This window comes from Carlito syrichta, unplaced genomic scaffold (assembly GCF_000164805.1).
Source record: "Carlito syrichta isolate Samal-C Ts95f unplaced genomic scaffold, Tarsius_syrichta-2.0.1 Scaffold311369, whole genome shotgun sequence".
Classification (NCBI taxonomy): Eukaryota; Metazoa; Chordata; class Mammalia; order Primates; family Tarsiidae; genus Carlito; species Carlito syrichta.
In genome coordinates, this window is record NW_007255465.1 from 25,702 (window position 1) to 44,029 (window position 18,328).

Below are 18,328 nucleotides of genomic sequence, written 5' to 3' on the forward strand. Positions count from 1 at the left end.
ATCCCAGAATCCTATACCCTGTAAAAAATATGCTTCAGGAATGAAAGAAATATCTGACGTTGTTAGCTGGTGTAAAGAAAATTTCTTGCCAACGTACTTCCCTTAAAAGACTGGCTAAAGAAGTTCTCTAAACAAAAAGAAAATGATTAAAAAGAAAACATATCAAAATTTGTGGGACAGATAAAACAGTGCTGACAAATTTATAGCACTAAATGCATTCATTAGAATGGAGGGAAGTTTTTATTTTTTTATTATTATTATTATTTTGCCAGTATGTTATTTTATTGCACAGATTTCACTTAAAGAACAAAATGTACCATCAGTGTTTGGAGAGTCTGGGGTCTCAGATACTGATACATTATCAGTGTTTACACCCGTAAAGCCAAATGCAGCAGTACAATTTAGGTTAAACGATATCACCTCAAGATAGCTAACAGAACGAATACAGAGAGAAAAAGGGAAAAAAGCTTTACCAATGAGTTAAGTTGAAGCATATGAAAGTGTGGGATTAAACACTATCATACAAACCTGGAAATTGAAATTATTGTGTGGAACGTCAGTTTAAGTTATACTTGTACTGTTACTTACTGCATAATTAATATTTACTTGGTTCATTTCCTTCATATTGATGAATTCAGAATTTCAGCAAAACCAGGGTTATAAAAATGATCAATCTTGGAAAAGTATGCACAGATAAATGTAAGATCACAAACTAAAAATATCTCCACCTCTTGCCCTCAACTTAGAAAACGGAAACTTTCCCACAGAAAGGAAGTTTCATGATTTCCTCCCTCCTCCATCCCATGTCTCCAGTTCCATCTTTTTCTATCTCTTGTAAGTAAATGACCTTGGAATTGAAGAGGAGGGAGGAAACAGAGAGGCATTTTTATGAGGCTCCTATTGTCATGTGTAACAGTTTGAAAAGTATCTTATTTCTCTTCCCCACTCCCACCCAACTCAGCAATGTTTGTAAGGCATTTGAAATTTAGAGAGAGGCCAGGTGAGGTGGCTCAGCCTGTAATCCTAGCACTTTGGGACGCCGAGGTGAGAAGATTGCCTGACCCCATGGGTTCAAGACCAGCCTGGGCAACTTGATGAGACCTCATCTCTACAATAAATCACAAAAACTAGCCAGACCTAGCTGGACGTGGTGGTATGTGTCTGTAGTTCCAGCTACTTGGAAGGCTGAAGTGGAAGGATCGTCTAAGTACAGCAGGTGGAGGCTGCAGTAGCCGTGAGTGTGCCACTGCACTCCAGCCTGGGTGACAAGAGCGAGACTTCAATTCAAAAGAAAAAAGAAAAAGAAACTTAGAGAGAAACAAAAAATATACATATTTTTAATAAACAACAAAAAAATGCCCAAGAAAATGCTAATCATGGGCAACACCATGAGAAAAATGTATGGGTATTATCTGAGCTAGAGATTTCTTTAAGGAAACCAAAAGGTGGGGGAGGGGGTTAAGACTACAAAATACCAGACAGGATACTTTTCTAACTTTTGGTTTTAGAGCCTGGCAGGAGGAGGGGGCTTCCCCACACTGTGGCAAGCGAACCTAGGGCCCCAGGTCCAGCATCTATCTACAGCACCTCTGTGGGCAGTTGGGCAGCCCTCTTATACATGGACACTCTTAGCATGAGTTAGGAGCGGCAACTAGAAGAGTAGTAGAAACGATTTTCACTAGAGGACTGGGCATCTCCAGAGCAGACGATGACACAGCCACCCACAAGGCACAGCATAGCACCCATCCAGCCTACAGGGAGTGGCCAAAGCTCATGATGGTGGTCTCACGATGGGCACACACAGGGAATCAGATGGTGGCAACGATGGCGCAAAGAACCAGCAGAATGAGCAAAACACCAGCCAGCTGGTCCCACCTATACCTGGTCACACCACGCTCATGGCCCATCCGGATACAAGGAAGAACCGTCAGCTGCAGCAAAATAGACGGCAAACCCAGAACAGAGGTAGCAATCATTAGGGCTCGGCAAGCCTGAACATAGTCCGGCAGGATGAGGATGTATACCTGGGGTTTGTAGTGGTAGAGCCCCGTGGCCATGACGCAGTCGGCCCACAGCCCCTTGGAGCCCAGTACATCCAGTTTGCCGCAGGTAGGGACGGTGTAGCCACACGTCACCACTGAATCATTGGTGGACGTTGACATGATGAGGCCGATCCAGCCCACAAAGTTCGTGACGAAGCCCACCATCTGCAGGCACGTGGCCACCATGGTGACCGCTGGGGAGTCTCCGTGCCTCACCCTTCACGGCTGTGCCGGGCCACGGGCTGGACAGCACCTGCCCAGCACCTCTCCCGCGCTCGCGAGCCGCTGGTGGGTGACAGCCTGAGGCGGGACACTTTGGGCGCAGCGGGCCGCCAGAGGCAGTGCGCTCGGCTCACAGTGGGGACCGCCGAGCTGCCGAGGAAAATTTTTAAATCAATTATCTAAGCTTCCACCAAAGGAATCTAGAACAAAAAGAAAAATCAAACAAGAAGGAAGGAGGAAAATAATAAAGATAAAACTAGAAATAAATGAAATTGGGGGAAAAATACAGGCAAACAAACATACCAAAACAGTAGAGAACTTCAAAGAAACCAAGAGCTTATTATTTTAATAAATTTTGAAAAATGGCAAATCTTTAGCAAGACTGCCACAGGAAAAAAAGGGAGATTACACAAACTACTAAGATCAGAATTGATGCAGAGGATATCACTTAAGACTCTTCAGACACCAAAAGGATAGTAAGTGAATACTACAAATAACTCAAGCACAAATTTGTCAAATTAGAAGAAATGGTCAATTCCTCAAAAAAAGATAAGTTACCAGAATTAACCTATATGCAATAAATATTTGAATAGGCCTATAACTTTTAAGGAGATTGAATTTGTAATTTTAAAACTCTCTAAGTGGAAATCTGTATATCCAGATGGTTTCACTGGAGAAGTCTTCCAAATGTTTAAAAAGGGATTAATTGCAATTCTACACACTCTCTTCCAGAAAATAGAAAGGAGGGAACACACTCCCCCAGTTCATTTTATGAAACCAGTGTTACTCTGATGGCAAAACCAGAGCAATAATAGCAAAAAGAAAACTATAAATAACTATCCTTTATGAATATAGAAAAAAATCATTAGCAAAATATTAGCAAATAAAATTCAGCAAAAAATATAAAAAGAATTATACACCTAAACCAAGTGGAATATACTCCAGGAATGCAAGGCTGGTTTAGTATTCAAAATCAATCAATGCAGCCCATATTAACAGACTAAAGAACAAAAATCTATGACCATATCAATCAGTGCAGAAAGAGCATTTGACAAAATTCACTACCCATTCATAATAAAAATTCTTTTAAAAACAGGAATAGAGGAGTAACTTTCTCAGCTTAACAAAGAGCATCCTACAGCTAACATTACACATAATTGTGGGAGATACAATGCTTTTTGCCAAAGATTGGGAACAACAACAAAAAAATGCTTGTTTCCTATACTCTTATTCAGTATGGTCCTATAGTTCTAACAAGTGCAATAAGGAAAGAAAAGGCCTACAGATTCAAAATAAAGAAATAAAACTGTCCCTATTTGCAGATAACATAATTGTCTATTTAGAAAATGCCAAGAAATATACAAAATATCTTCTAGAACTAATAAGTAAGTTCAGCAAAGTCACAGGATACAAGATAATCTAATAATCTAATAAAGATTAATTGCTTATGTATACTAGTAGTGAACATGTGGACACAAAAATGTTTAAAAATAGCATTAAAAATCACTCCAAAATTTAAAAAAAGGTAACGAAAATGCCAAACTTTGGCATAGATGGGAAGAAAATCACTCATTCATTGCTGATGGACATGTGAAATGGTACGGCCCTTCTAGAAAACAGTTTGTCGAAACCGGGTATGGAATCACATGCCTGTAGTTCCAGCTACTCAGAAGGCTGAGGTGGAAGGATTGCCTAAGTCCAGCAGGTCAAGACTGTGGTGGCCGTGAGCATGCCACCTCACTCCAGCGTGGGAGACAGTGAGATTCCAACTCAAAAAAAGAAAAAAGAAAACAGCAAACAGCTTGTCAGTTTCTTTTACTTATTTATTTTTTTAATTTACATTTTTCATTTACTTCAAATCTTATTACAAATATTTTTAAAGTTCTATTGTATAAATTTCAAAAGGCTAAGCACAGAGGTGATTTTCTCTAAGACTTTGTAACTTTGTTTTATTTATTTTTTTAAACATATTTTTTATTTTTATTGTGGGGTACAGTTAAGGGTTAGGTATACAAATATGCATCATTCAGGCACTAATCATCAAGGAGATGCAAATTAAAACTATTTAGTTATTTATTTTATTTTTTATTTGAAAGATGTGAGGTCCAGTTAGGGGTTAGGTATACAAATGTTCAATTTGCAGGTACCCTTGTTGATGAGATGAAACTCCCTCTCCCCTGGCAGTTTCCCACTACTGCCAGTCCCTTTCTTATAGTATTATGATAATTGTTCAAGGTTTGCGTAAGAGTGAAAACATGTGGTACTCATCAGTTCTTTGTTTCTGTAATAGATCACTCAGTATTATAGCCTCTAAGTCCATTCAAGCTGCTGCAAAGTTCATAATTTTGTCCTTCTTTATGACTGCATAATATTCTATCATGTATATGTACCATTTTTTTTATACATTCCTCTTCAATAGGCAGCATGGTTGGTTCCGTGTTTTTGCTATTGTGAATAATGCTGCAATAAACATGTATGTGCAGGTATCTTTTTCATAGGCTGATTTGAGTTCTTCTGGATATATTCCCAGTAGGGGGATTGAGAGGTTGCATGGAAAGGCAATTTTTAGATTTTTTAGGAATCACCAAACTGTTTTCCACAGAGGTTGTACTAGTTTACACTCCCACCAACTTTCAAACATCTAGGCATAGATGGAACATACCTAAAAATAGTACGAGCCATCTGTGAGATATGCACAGCCAACACACTACTAAACAGACAGAAACTAGAACCATTTCCCCTGAAAACTGGAACAAGACAAGGATGCCCACTCTCACCCCTCCTGTTCAACATAGTATTGGAACAATACTATATTGTCCTAGCTAGAACAATCAGACAAGAGAAGAAAATCAGGGGTACCAAATAGGAAAAGAGGAAGTTGTTATCCCTCTTTGCTGATGACATGATTCTATACCTCAAAAACCCAAAAGAATCTGTCAAAAACCTCCTTGCACTGATAAAGGACTTTGGCAAAGTCTCAGGATATAAAATAAATGTGTAAAAGACAGTTGCATTTCTATACACCAACAAACAAACAGAAACCAAATAAAAAGCACAGTCCCATTCACAATAGCCACAAAAAAAATGAAATACCATGGCATCTTCCTAACCAGAGAGGTCAAAGACCTTTACAACGAAAATTACAAAACACCGCTCAAAGAAATCAAAGATGACATAAACAAATGGAAAAATATTCTATGCTCATGCATTGGAAGAATCAACATTGATAAGATGTCTATACTCCCCAAGGTAATCTACAGATTTACTTCAATACCCTTTAAATTACCAGCAGCATTCTTCTCAGACCTGGAAATGACAATACAGGAATTCATATGGAAACATAAATGACCACAAATAGGCAGTTTCTTAAAAAGCCGAATATGCAACTCCCACACAACCTAGCGATTAGACTTCTGGGCATTTACCTCAGAGAAATTAAGACTTAAGTTCACACAAAAAGCTGTACACAGATGTTTATAGCAGCTTAGTTTATAATCACTTAAAACTGGAAACAATCCAGATCCTTTAGCAGGTGATAAACTATGGTACATCAGGACAATGGAACATTGCTGAACTATAAAAAAGAACAAACTATTGGTACATATTACAACCTGGATGAATCTGTAGATAATAATACTGATGAAGGAAAAAAGACAATCCTAAAATGTTACATAATCTATGATTCCATTTATGTAATATTATTGAAATGACAAAATTATAGAAACTGGGAACAGAATAGTGAATGCTAGAGCTAAGGAGGTAGGGATGAGAAGGAAGTGAATGTGGCTATGAAAGAGCAACATGAGGGGTTTGGTGGGGATAGAAGTGTTCTGTATCTTGACTGTATCTATGCACTATCCTGGTTGTGATATCGTTCTATAGTTTTACAAGATGTTGCAGTTAGGAAGCACTGGGTAAAGGGTATGGATCTCTTTGGATTATTTCTTATGTTTTTTTTTTTTTTTTTTTTGAGTTAGAGTCTCACTCTGTCGCCCAGACTGCTCCCGGCCACCGCAGCCTTGACCTGCTGGGCTCCGGCGATCGTTCTGCCTCAGCCTTCCAAGTAGCCGGAATTACAGGCATGCGCTACCAAGCCTGGCTGATTTTTTGATTTATTGTAGAGATGAGGTCTCGCTGCCCAGGCGGGTCTCGAACCCGCGGGCTCAGGCAATCCACTCACCTCAGCCTCCCAAAGGCGCGGGATCACAGGCTGAGCCACCGAGCCCAGCTTATTTCTTATGATTTAACGTAAAGGAAGGCATTCAGTACCCAGAAGCCATAGGAAGGTGATATTCAGGAGCCTCAGTGGATCAGATAGTGAGTAGTGAAGTCATTATCTTGAGGAAAAGCAGCAGCTTGGGAAGAACAAGGAGACCAATATTCTTTAAGACTAGAGAAGTTATTTTAAAAGTGTTACTGCTTTTGCCATTCTAGCCTCACATCTTTAAATGTGAAAAGAATTTTACAGTAAAGGTCAGATAGGTAAGTTTTCTTTTCTTCTAAGTTTTTCAAACTATGTGAACTTTAACGGATTGCAGTGATGAGGCCATATAATCTCTACAAATGCCACAGTATAATCATCTTGAAAGAGAATATTAAAAGGTTGTAAGAAGGAACATAGATAATTTTTAGGCTTTAAATCCTTGATAAGTGATGGAGAAAGAAAAAAGGGGAATGAAGTACCCGAATATGAGGATAGTCAGAAGTTCTTCAAGATGCCTTACCACACAGCTGTTTAAACATGAAGGGTTGTTAGATCTGTACCCATCAGATAGTAGCTCCCTATCCTTCATCTCCCTAGCCCCTAATAATCTCTATTCTACTTTATGTCTCTGTGAATTTGTCCCATCTAGGTACTTTATGTAAGTGGAATCATATAACTTTTGACCTTTTGTATCTAGCTTATTCCACTTAGCATACATTTTCAAGGTTTTGTAGCATGTTTCGGAGTGAAATACTACTTTTTAAGTGCAAGTACAATTGTAATTTCAAATTCTAGTCCAACTGTTTTTAGAGAAATGCATCTGCATCATATCAAGCTCTTTCTTTCCTTTGCACATTTTGTTCCCCTTGGAACAATCTTTCTATCATTCTGTTCTTATTGCCTCCTAGGTATTCTTTAGGCCTCAACTTAGCAGTCATTGCTTCGAAGAGACATTCCTGGAACCAGCAAGTTAAATTGAGTCATACTATTATATTTTCTCATTATATAATTCTCATTCAAAACTTTTATTTATTTATTCAGTTATTTTTTTGTTCTTCTTTGTCAGTGACTTCTATTTGAGGCCAGACATTCCCTTTGCTATTATATCCCTAACGGCTAGTAAAATGTCTAGAACTTGGTAGGTTTGAATGAATGAACGTTACTTAATGCCACAGGTTCTTCAAACTTTGTATTGACTGTATCATAACAGAGCAATATATCTAAAAATAATGAGCATGATCAGAACATTTATGTCAGAACATTTATGTTCCTTAATTCCCAGTTGTGGTATCAACTGACTGTACAACCTTAGGAAATCATTTAAATACTCTAGTATTACTGTCCTTCTGTGCAAAATGAATAGCATGAATGCTTTTTCCCTTAAGATAGCAGTTGGTTTATATATTTGTAAACAACGTGTAACAGAAAAACCTAATGTATGTTGTTCTTATTGTCATTGTATATGTGGTAACACTTAAAATGATTTTTCAGTAATGGTTTCTATTTAAGTCTGATGAAAGTTAGTTAATTACATAAATATAATAAAAATACTAAGATTTAAAATGTATATTTGGTTATAACCATTGATTCGTCTCTACCATTTTTTTTTTTGCAATAGTATGATTCCATATAAATTGATGCATGATTGGAAGGAACTCTTTTTTAATGGAAAACCTCTATATGAACAAGCCTCTATTAAGCCGCTCCCTCCTAATCCCTCAACAGAACAACTTATAGAATTGGAGAAAAGGGATTTGCTAGATAGCAATGATTATAAAGACTATAAGGTACATGCTAACATGAAATAATTAAAAAGAATGCTACATAATAAACTCTTTTTCTTTAGCATTAATTTGTGATATTACTTTATTTCATTTCTATTAATAAAGATAGACATTTTACATTTGTGTTTTCCCTTGGTTTAATTTGTATTTATAGTACTAATTTTTAGATTCTTAAACTGTTCATAATCTATTGTCTGTTATTTCCGCTAATCTTAGAAGAGTGGTCATAAAAAAAAATCAAGCATAAAAATTGTCTGGGTAGGTAGATTTCAGAGGTTTAAAATGCTTTAATTCATTCATTAGCATTTTTCTTTGTATGAGCTCTCTACCTTTGCTTTAAAAACCATTATTAAAATATCTTTCTTTAGTAATTGATCTAAACAGTATATTGTTTTTGTAGGTAAAATGGAAGAGGAGGAAGTCTGCATTTAATGAATAGCATAGATTCAAACATATTTTATTCAAAGATTTTTTAAAAAGTATTTGGTGGCAACTGTACTTTTTAGAAGAGCTATTAAAAAGCCTTTGTGATTTGACAGACCAGTGTTACATTATTGCCACTGCCAGCTACTAACTGTGTGACTTTAGGTGACCAATCCAAATAAGAGACTCAATTTCTTAATTTATGAAAAGAGAATAATACTATACCTATGACATTTTGTTGTTACAAAATTTATTTAAGATAATATGTGTTAAACAACTAGCTGAGTACACTGCATGTTGGATATAAATAATACATATCAATTTTTTTCATTATCATCCTGCTCTCCCCACCCTACTTCATTTCACCCTTAGAAGTAAAGATGTAACAATCATAGCTCTTGGATAGGTTTGAGTGAAGCAACAGCAATGGAATTAATGAGACTTTTTATCATTGGAAATATTATTGAATGAGTCCCAGAAGTGTAATAAGTGCAACATGGAAAAAAAGATGGAAAGACGATGTGACCCAATTATTTGCTGCTATTTAGTAAATACTTAATGTTTGTTGGAGGAATAAGTGAATAAAATGAATGAATTGCAATGAAGAAGAAAAAGTATAAAACAGCACTATTACAAGAAGATAAGCTTGTGGGTAAAAGATAAGGAAATAATATGAGATTATGAGAAAGTAAAAGTATACCATATTTGAATTTAATTAATCTGTATTTTCAGCATTAAGAGAATTATTATTAATTAAGGATTTACTAGAGCCTTAAGGGATATATGTGGATGTGTATTTTGCTTGGTTGTAAAATATACTAAATCTAGTAATCAATACTATATCAAATAAAATGCCATGTAATAAAATGCTTTGATAATATCGAACTATAGTAAGATATTTCTTTCCATTGCAAATTAAGTCATTTTATTTGACAGAATTTGCTGGTTCATGGAATATTTACTTTTAAATTATTTCTTAAATAGCTCACTCTATTTTTGTTGCTCACATAAATCAGGAGACCTGGTAGGATGCCTCTTAGCAAAGATTTGCCTTTCTAGCTATTTTTCTTGTGTGTGAAATGGTTACCACAGGAACATGCTTGTCTTACCCACATCCTGAAGAAGCTTGTGCGTTTCATTTGCAGGAAACTATAAACTTTTGTTAGGAGTTTGTGCACTGTATTTTGTGCATTGACTTTTCTGTTTTTCTAGAAATGAAAATTTTCTTAAGATTTCTGATGTGTGTTTATAAGCTCTGAGTCCATAATGGAAAATATGCCATATGCAGATTTTAGAATACTCTGTAATCTATTCTACTGTTGTTCTGTTTTCAGATCTTTTATCTCTTGAAGAATTTGTCCTAAATGTTCCTACATACAAGTACAAATAAATGTTTCAACTAGTAAAAATATTTCATATGGTTTAAATAGTCTATCACAAGAGGCAGAAAGAAAATGCATCCTGGCTTAGCCTTTAAAAGAAATAGTTGTCCACATTTGCCATTGTTAAATTTGTTCAGGATTTTTAATGGTGCAAGTAAATACATAACTTGGAAATTTAAAAGTTACATTCTTAGCATACTTTATTGTTACCTATACTCTCTACCCTTAAAGAACTGACAGCTCCCAGTTTTGAGTCCATGCTTTAAAGAACCCATGCTCTGTTAGAATAAGATATATGCTTAAAAATTTTTAATATTATACCTAAAAATTACCATTAAAAACAGATTCTTGCTTATGTACATGTCATATGTAACTGCCAAAAATTTGACTCTTATTTCTTAGTATTATTTTCTAAATCATCATACTCTATTTTTAGAATGACTACATGTGAGGGAGTTCTAGCCTAGGAATGGTGTGACTAGACATCCCATTTGTCCCTCCTAGGGAGAAGGCAGGAACAGCATAATGGAGCAGCCAGACCTTTCTGGGATTACCGGCTAACTGCCAGAGAATAACAAAAATGAGCTGTTCAGTAGAGTGGGTGAGGGCCCTTGAAGCCTACTGGACTATGAATGCAGGATAAACCAAGCAACCCAGCTCCTCTAGTGACACTAGTAACACAGCCCCATGCAGCAGTTCTCAGTTATGCAGTGGACACCTGAGAGTGAACCTCAGACTCTCCCAGATGCAAATTATTTCCATGAGTCTCATCGGCAAATGAGTCATGATTCAGAGCATTTTGTTTTTATGCAAGTTGCTTACTAGCAGTTATCTATTGAATGAGTTTAAGAGTTACTAAAATTTGGTGTTCATAATTAGCTCATGGCTATGGTTTCCTGAAGACAGATTTTTCTAAGTCTCTCCATAAAGCACATACTAATTTGTAGATTACTACTGTGCATGCCTACTACCAAGTTGTGGTTGGAATTCCTATACTTTAGAGAAAAGATATTTAATTTCTAGCACATCATCCATATTGTTCTAGTTGTTTATAATTTTTAAATACTGTTTTTTTCTCTTGATGAAAAATGACTGTTTAAGTTTAAAATTGGTTGTGTGAGTCATGGTTATTAGGTTAACACTACAGTGTGTATTGCAATGTGCATTTTTATTAACATCATTTTGGGCTTATGATTTTTCACTAACTAGACTTGAAGATGTGTTGTATATGTTGTGGTTTAGCAGTCATAGTCTTATCACTATAGCACATGTATAAATGCCCATCCCTAATTTTATTTGTACTATGACATTTATAACTATGAGATCTTTTCCCACTGAAGTATAAGAATATGGGACTAAATGGGTCATGAAGTTGTGTGTCTTCCTAAGTAAGTCTCGTGACTGATTTGACCCCAAAACTCTAGACATCTTCTTACTCTCCAACTCCAGTTATTAGTGTTGATTCAGTAACTTTCTAGACTCAATTTCTGACAGTAGACTCTCTTCTCTAGCTTGACTTTTGCCTTGTTCCCTTACTTCTCAGTGACTGATCCACTCTTCATAGTTTATTATTTAATCAATTCACTTGAGAGATTATCAACATGAAGCCTATACCATTCAAGTGACATCACTGGATAACTGACCTAAGGACAGTAATAGATTTTAGTAGAGAAATAGTAAAGGCATGTGGATAGATCATAATTTTATTTTACCTTTAAAAGATGTACACTGTATTGGTCAGCTCAGGCTGCCATGGTAAAACACCATAGACTGGGTGACTTAAATGACAGCAATTTATTTCTCACTGTTCTGGAGACTGAGAAGTCCAAGATCAAGGTGCTAACTAATTTGATTCCACAATGACAGCTCTCTTTTTGGCTCATTTATGGATGCCTTCTTATTGTGTCCCCTTACAAGGTAAAGACAGAAAAGCTCTGGTCCCTCTGCCTAATCTTGTAAGGATACTAAACCCTTCATGGCAGATCCACCTTTATGATTTCATCTAAACCCAATTTCCTCCCCAGCCTCCTTCAGCCATCACACTGGAGATTAAGGCTTCAACATGTGAATTTTAGGGAAACACATTCAGTCCACAAGCCACAATATGTGTGCTTACTCAAAACATTTACAAAATGTCTCAAAGTGAAAACTTACTAATCAAATGCAGAAACTCCTAGTTTCACATGCAATTGCTTGTTCCATGCCCTCTTTTATTTCTTACTAAGAAACAAAATGCCTCGTCTCAATTTATTAATGCCTTATCTTCTGACAATGAAGATAACTTTATTGGTGAATTTGAGCATTATTCTATTTTAATGAGCAATTTTAATATAAATGTGGAGAATTTCATTGTGAAGCATGGAGGGCCCTGAAAGATATGACATATTTTTATTTTCAGCTATGCAGGAATACAACTGACCTTTAGGTAGGTAGAGTAAGCAGCTACTTCATGATGAGAGTTGAGACATTCTATGAAGATATTCTGTTGTAAAAATACTGCCTATCACTGTACTTGACACCTCACATTATCACTTCTTTATATTAAGTCATCAGTATCTTCTAAAACACAAACATTTCCCAAGATCGGCAATAAGAATCACGATCAGCATCCAAAATAGAAAGGAGCTGGGAAAGAAGGTGCTGAAAGGAAGATTCCTAATATTGTTCCAACTTAGTTTTTAAGGATATATATTTTATAGCTACAATTTCTTCTCTCCATTTTCTTATATTTTCACCTGTATTTCCCCAAATTTCTTCAGTAATGGGAAGGCAATCTAATTGGATTTTTAAGCTAAGCTTCATTGTATCATGGTAGGGTTACCAGTATGCCCTTAAATTTTATCCATAGTAATCAAGCATAGTGTTTCTAACTTACAGAGCATAATATCAGTATATTCATCTTCAAAGGGAGCTATAGTTGCCCTAAGCTAATGGTTGCCAAGAAACAAAGTTATTTTCATGGGCCAAGGATTTCAGAGGGCTGGAGTAGGTTTAGTAGCGGTCTGGAACTTGTATCTAATAGGTAGAAGGAAGGGAAGGGGAACTTGGACCATGGGAAAAGTATTTGGCTTCAAATTACTAGCATGGAAAACAAACTAAGTTCATTTGAAAACTATGGTAGGAATAGTTGAATTGTGGTATCAAGTTCAAGGTATTAGACCAGAATTGAGAGATGTTTACAAATCCCCCACTACAAAAAATGGCACCCAGATAGAAGTAGAATGAAACTGGAGGTGAGAAGGACAGAGCCAAAGAGAGTAGTCCTGGATGATTGACATAAATAAGGTTAAAGTGAATGTCCACCACTCATTTTTATTTGCTCTGGATTATATAGATTAGGGAGAAGCCAATCCTTTTCCAAGCTCCCTTCTATCTGGGTCCAGGCAAGACTGAGGATGGTCAAGGTTTTTCTGAGCTTTTCTGGTTTGTTCTCTACTTACTTTGCCAACCACAGGAACCAGCTTCTATGCATCAAGTTCACTCTCTATTTAATCAATTGTTTAGAATCTGCACATAGAGCAGGGTGTAGGGGTTTAAATTTTAAAGCTATGTCTTGGCAGGTAAATATAGCAAGAAGTTAATAGGGTTGGTAATCTTGAAAAACTTGAATGGATCCAGGAAAGTCTACAAATTTTGGTATGGGGTAGATGTGTTGAACTGAGAACCATAAACTCTCCCATTTCTTCCACCCCACCACTCCTTTCCAGTATCCAGGGCCTGTCAACCACATTCTTTGGTATAATGGACCCATAATAGTCTTACATTTGTCAGTGTCACCTCTAACATTTTTTTGGAACTCTTGATACTTCAAGAGTTATCAACCTTAGCAGTGGATTAGGGTGGTAGTGCTTATTATTATGGAAGAGGGTATTCCATATGAAAAAATTCTGTGTGAATTTTACAGTTGCAAGATAGGTTGACCAAGTTATAATATCTGCATACTTTGTAATATCAGAGAAATGCCAACAAAATCTGTCTGACTATTCCTTCCTGGGCAATAGCAGTGAACAGGTGAATTCAGATGTAGAAGCTTCTGAAAAAAAATTTTTTTTTTTAGCAACAAGATCATGAAAGTTACTATAGAAGTGATCTTGAGGTAGACTCCCATCTCCCTAGTGAATAGAGCACAATTTAAGCACTCAGGAATGACACTCTTTTTTATAAGGACAAAGCTACCACTACCAGAATTGTTTGGTGGCCCCAGAATAGGGAGAGATCTGATATGAATTCCAGTGTGAGGTTGTCACAGGGGCACTTTGGGGTCAGGAGAAATGTAATAGTGTTAGAGTCTTATCTTTTTGTTTGCTTAATCCAGATAATCGTGCTTTGAAAAGCATTGGGATACTGCAGTTCTCAGTTTACCACATTCAACACCTTGGAAGGGTCACAACAGTTTGCCAGAGACAGAAAATAGAACAAGGAGTAAGAACCTGTCATTTTGGGTGACCAAACTATTTTTTCACTGATCTCCTAAGTGAGTCACTTTAAGCACATCTGGAATCAGAGTTCTGAGCAGAAACCCCTACCCACTGTTTGCATCTGATTGGTCACTGAATTTTAGCAGCACTGAAGTATAAGTTTTCAGGAGAGAGGCTCTCTCAAAGTGGCATAGTGCTATCCCTGGTATTCTGTTACTTCTCATAATCAGACCTGCAGTCAGCCCAGTGATTCTTGCTGCCTGATATATAAGTAATTTGTAGCTCATAATTTTTGGAAAATAAACTTGTCAATGCTCACTGCTGAGCTTTCTGAACTTCTAAACATGTTGAATGCTATAGTGAATTATAAATAGTGAGGAACCAGGCTCCCTCAAATGTGGGTTTAGAGACTTCAATCTTAGTCACATGTTGGGTAATTGAATTTTGGAGAAATTTGAATTTCTTTCCAAAAGTTAGCATTAGGTGGATGGAGTCTACTTCCCTGGGTCTTTTGTGATAGGCTAGAATTAAACATGGCTGTTTCCATATTATTAGATTACGGCAGAGAGGGAGGCTACTGCTGGGACAGAAATGATCAGATTACACAGTGTAAGTTATTATTGGGTCAGGACCGGTTCTTCAGATTTCCTGATGAGCCAGAATTAACCACGGGATGGACCCAGAGGCAAGGCATTGGCTACTCACAACTCTGTTTCTAGCCAGAACCATCTCCAACTCAGCATGGGACTCCAGATGGCAAAGTAGACCTAACCTCTGCCTTTCCCTTGTTAGCATTTCCCAGCAATAGTTATGACCTTCTCTTTGAAGGTGCTCTCATCCTGCCAATGTCGGGGAGAGACAGATGCCCCTGTCTCTCTGACTCCTCTGGAATCTGAAGGCCAGAGTGTCTAGCAGAAAGGTGTGTCCAGGTAGCTAACCGTACTCTGACCTGACTGAAAGTCAAGTGACTTAGCAAGGCTGCCAGGCTCACTCAAAAGGGTAAACACATCTTTTAAAGTTCTTGAAACTGGGCCCCAAAACAGAGTCCATTCAGTGACAGCTCCTGGATGAGAAGTCAGAATTCAGCTACACATCAGCTAATCACTTCTCTTTTCTCTGCCTTCTTGTCAAAGGCTATACGTGGCAGCAATCAATCTTTTTCCATTGGAACCTGGCTACCAAACAGGTCCCACACAATGTTCAAGCAACCCTGTGGGGATGCCAGATTACATGAGCTAAACTCCCCTTTGAGAAGACAAATAGCCATCCTCTATGCTTCTTCTAAGAATACTGGATAGTTGTTATAAATGCTTAAATATGAATAAAATTCTGGAAGTTCCTTCAGATTTCCTCTGGGTTTTGGGTGGTTGGGGGAGAGAAAGTCTGGGAAGAGATGACAAAGAACAAAGGCTCTTAAAGTTTCACCTTATTACTTTCCTGTGCAGTAAGGATTATTCTGAGTGCCATATTCCCCAGGCACAGTAACTGGAATGTAACCTCTGGACATTTCATGTTACTGTAGCAATAGGTGTACTTCTATAATATTTTATCCCCTCTGGCATAAGACCACGGCAGACCCAGCCAGAAGGTCAGCCAGGAGATTTAGTGCCAGGGGTTGAATTCTTAGAACTGGAACCAAGAATGTCAAGGTAGTTTCCCTGAAATGGCCAGAAACAGGAAGAGACAGAGGGGAGATCAAGCCAAGTCTTGTGAGCATGCCAATGATCAAAACCGAGATAGGATAAGAACCAGACTAGAAAATGAAAACAAAGCTGGCAGATTGGAAGCTAGGAAGAACTGGATGCATATTAAAGGCTTGGAAGCAAAGTGAGGAGGCTCTAGGCAGTTGTCACAAACAGAGCAGAAACGTCTGTAGACTGTTTTTATTACCTGCCAGTCATGTGGTACACAGTTGGGTGGTAGTAGGAGACCAAGGCAAATACCCATTTAGTAATATGAAATTAACCAAGACACAAACAGCTTCTGCCACAGAGCAGATCATATCTACCTATTCATGTGAGCTGCTCTTTCCCCTTCCAGAACCCTGGACTTAGCCTAGGTGCTTGAACTGAAAGACCTACCAGCACCTAACTATTTTAGATGTGACTTTTTTTCCTGCTTGGTTTCCTGGCTTCCTTCAGGCTACTTATTTAAATTTTGGACTGACTCTGTCTCATTGAACTCTATGTTCAAATGAGACAGATCTCCCCTCCCCAAACATGGACTCAGAGAAAAAATGTTTATAACCATAGGGTTTTTGGTGACGTAAATATTGTCAATATTCTTTTTTTTAAGTTTTAACCTGGAGTTTAATGCATTGAAAACAGTTGGTTCTTGATTTGCTATCTCAATATTCTTAACAGCGTTTTTTCCCTAGTGATGTTACTAAATAAATATTTAGGTGATTTGGGGAATATTTCTATGTTAAATTAAGGCTTGCATCCATCTTTTTTTCTGAGATAAAACTTCAGAAAACTGAAATATTTTAATTCCCTTTTACACTTGAAATGTAAAAAGAGAGATAGCATTACAACATCTCTCTTCTTCCTGTTAAGTCTCTGACATAGTAAGTCTCGAATTTATATATTGTTTTCCATTTATTACATTTTAAGTGAGATGCTTTTTGCTGATATAAAAAGAGATACCTTAATTTAATGGAGATACTGCTCAAAATTATACTATATGCTGTTACTTCTAGAGATGCTCCCTGTAATTAGCTAATATTACCTGTGATGTGTGGAATTTTGTTAGCTTTTATCTATTAGGATGAAATTTTCTGATCTTGTTTCTAGTTTTGGAGTTGGGTGGTGACTACCTTATTTGAGAACTCAAGTCATCCTTGTACATTGTCAAAATTACTAAAATTTAATGTTAATGTAGTCACTCACTTATTCAGTTCACATACATTGAATCTATAGTGTTGTTTAATTAATTCATTCGATCAGTATTTATTGAGTGCCTGCTTGTGCCAGTACTGTTCTCGTCATTGGAGGTATAAAGTTGACTAAGATAGAGATCCTTTCTTTCTGGTGCTCACAGTTTAGTGGGGATGAGAGAAAAAGGATTCTAGAGAATGAAGTTAAATGTGGATAAGAATGGGAGATTATAGGAGCACATTGAAAGAGATGAAATTTAGTTTTGTGAAGTATATGTAGACATCAATTGACTTAAAGGTATTAACTTGAAACTGACCTAGCCCTTTGAACCGTGAGTTTATACTCTTCTTTCTTTGTGTGTGTGTGTTTTTTTAAATGACGCTATTAAATTTCAAGTTGACCAAACTAAATTTAAGAGGTGTATTTTGGGTATCTTTACTAAGAGTCACTTTCCTTATCATAACTTTAATAGTAACATCTGAAGATATAAATCTTTTTTTTTTGAGTTGGAGTCTCACTCTGTTGCCCAGACTGAAGTGCAGTGGCCGCTCTCGGCTACCGCAGCCTCCACCTGCTGGGCTCCGGTGATCCTTCCTCCTCAGCCTTCTAAGTAGCAGGAACTACAGGCATGTGCTACCACGCTTGGTCAATTTTTTATTTTATATTTTTTATTTTTTTATTGTAGAGATGAGGTCTCGCCAAGTTGCCCAGGCGGGTCTCGAACCTGCGGGCTCAGGAGGCAATCCACTCACCTCGGCCTCCCAAAGCGCTGGGATTACAAACTGAGCCACCGAACCTGGCCTGAAGATATAAATCTTATTTATATCTAAAAAAAATCTTCAAGGGAAAACATGTAGATTTTCCAATAAATTAAAATATTACAAATGGGCAATTAAGTTGTGTTTGGTTAAGACATCATTTTCTAGCCGGGCTCGGTGGCTCAGCCTGTAATCCCATGCCTTTGGGAGGCTGAGGTG

The 18,328-nt window shown here is 37.2% G+C and overlaps 1 protein-coding gene and 1 pseudogene across 1 annotated transcript in view; one reads left to right on the forward strand and one right to left on the reverse strand.

Moving 5' to 3' along the window:
* Positions 1-18,328, forward strand: part of LOC103271176 (sperm flagellar protein 2-like) — a gene marked incomplete at both ends in the record, with an annotated part of 166,843 nt that overhangs the window by 23,178 nt on the left and 125,337 nt on the right. The window contains one exon of the mRNA XM_008068630.2: positions 8,087-8,255. Coding sequence (XP_008066821.2) covers positions 8,087-8,255 — 169 coding nt within the window. The remainder of the gene's footprint in view (positions 1-8,086; positions 8,256-18,328) is intronic.
* On the reverse strand, positions 1,613-2,228 carry LOC103271174 (annotated as a pseudogene).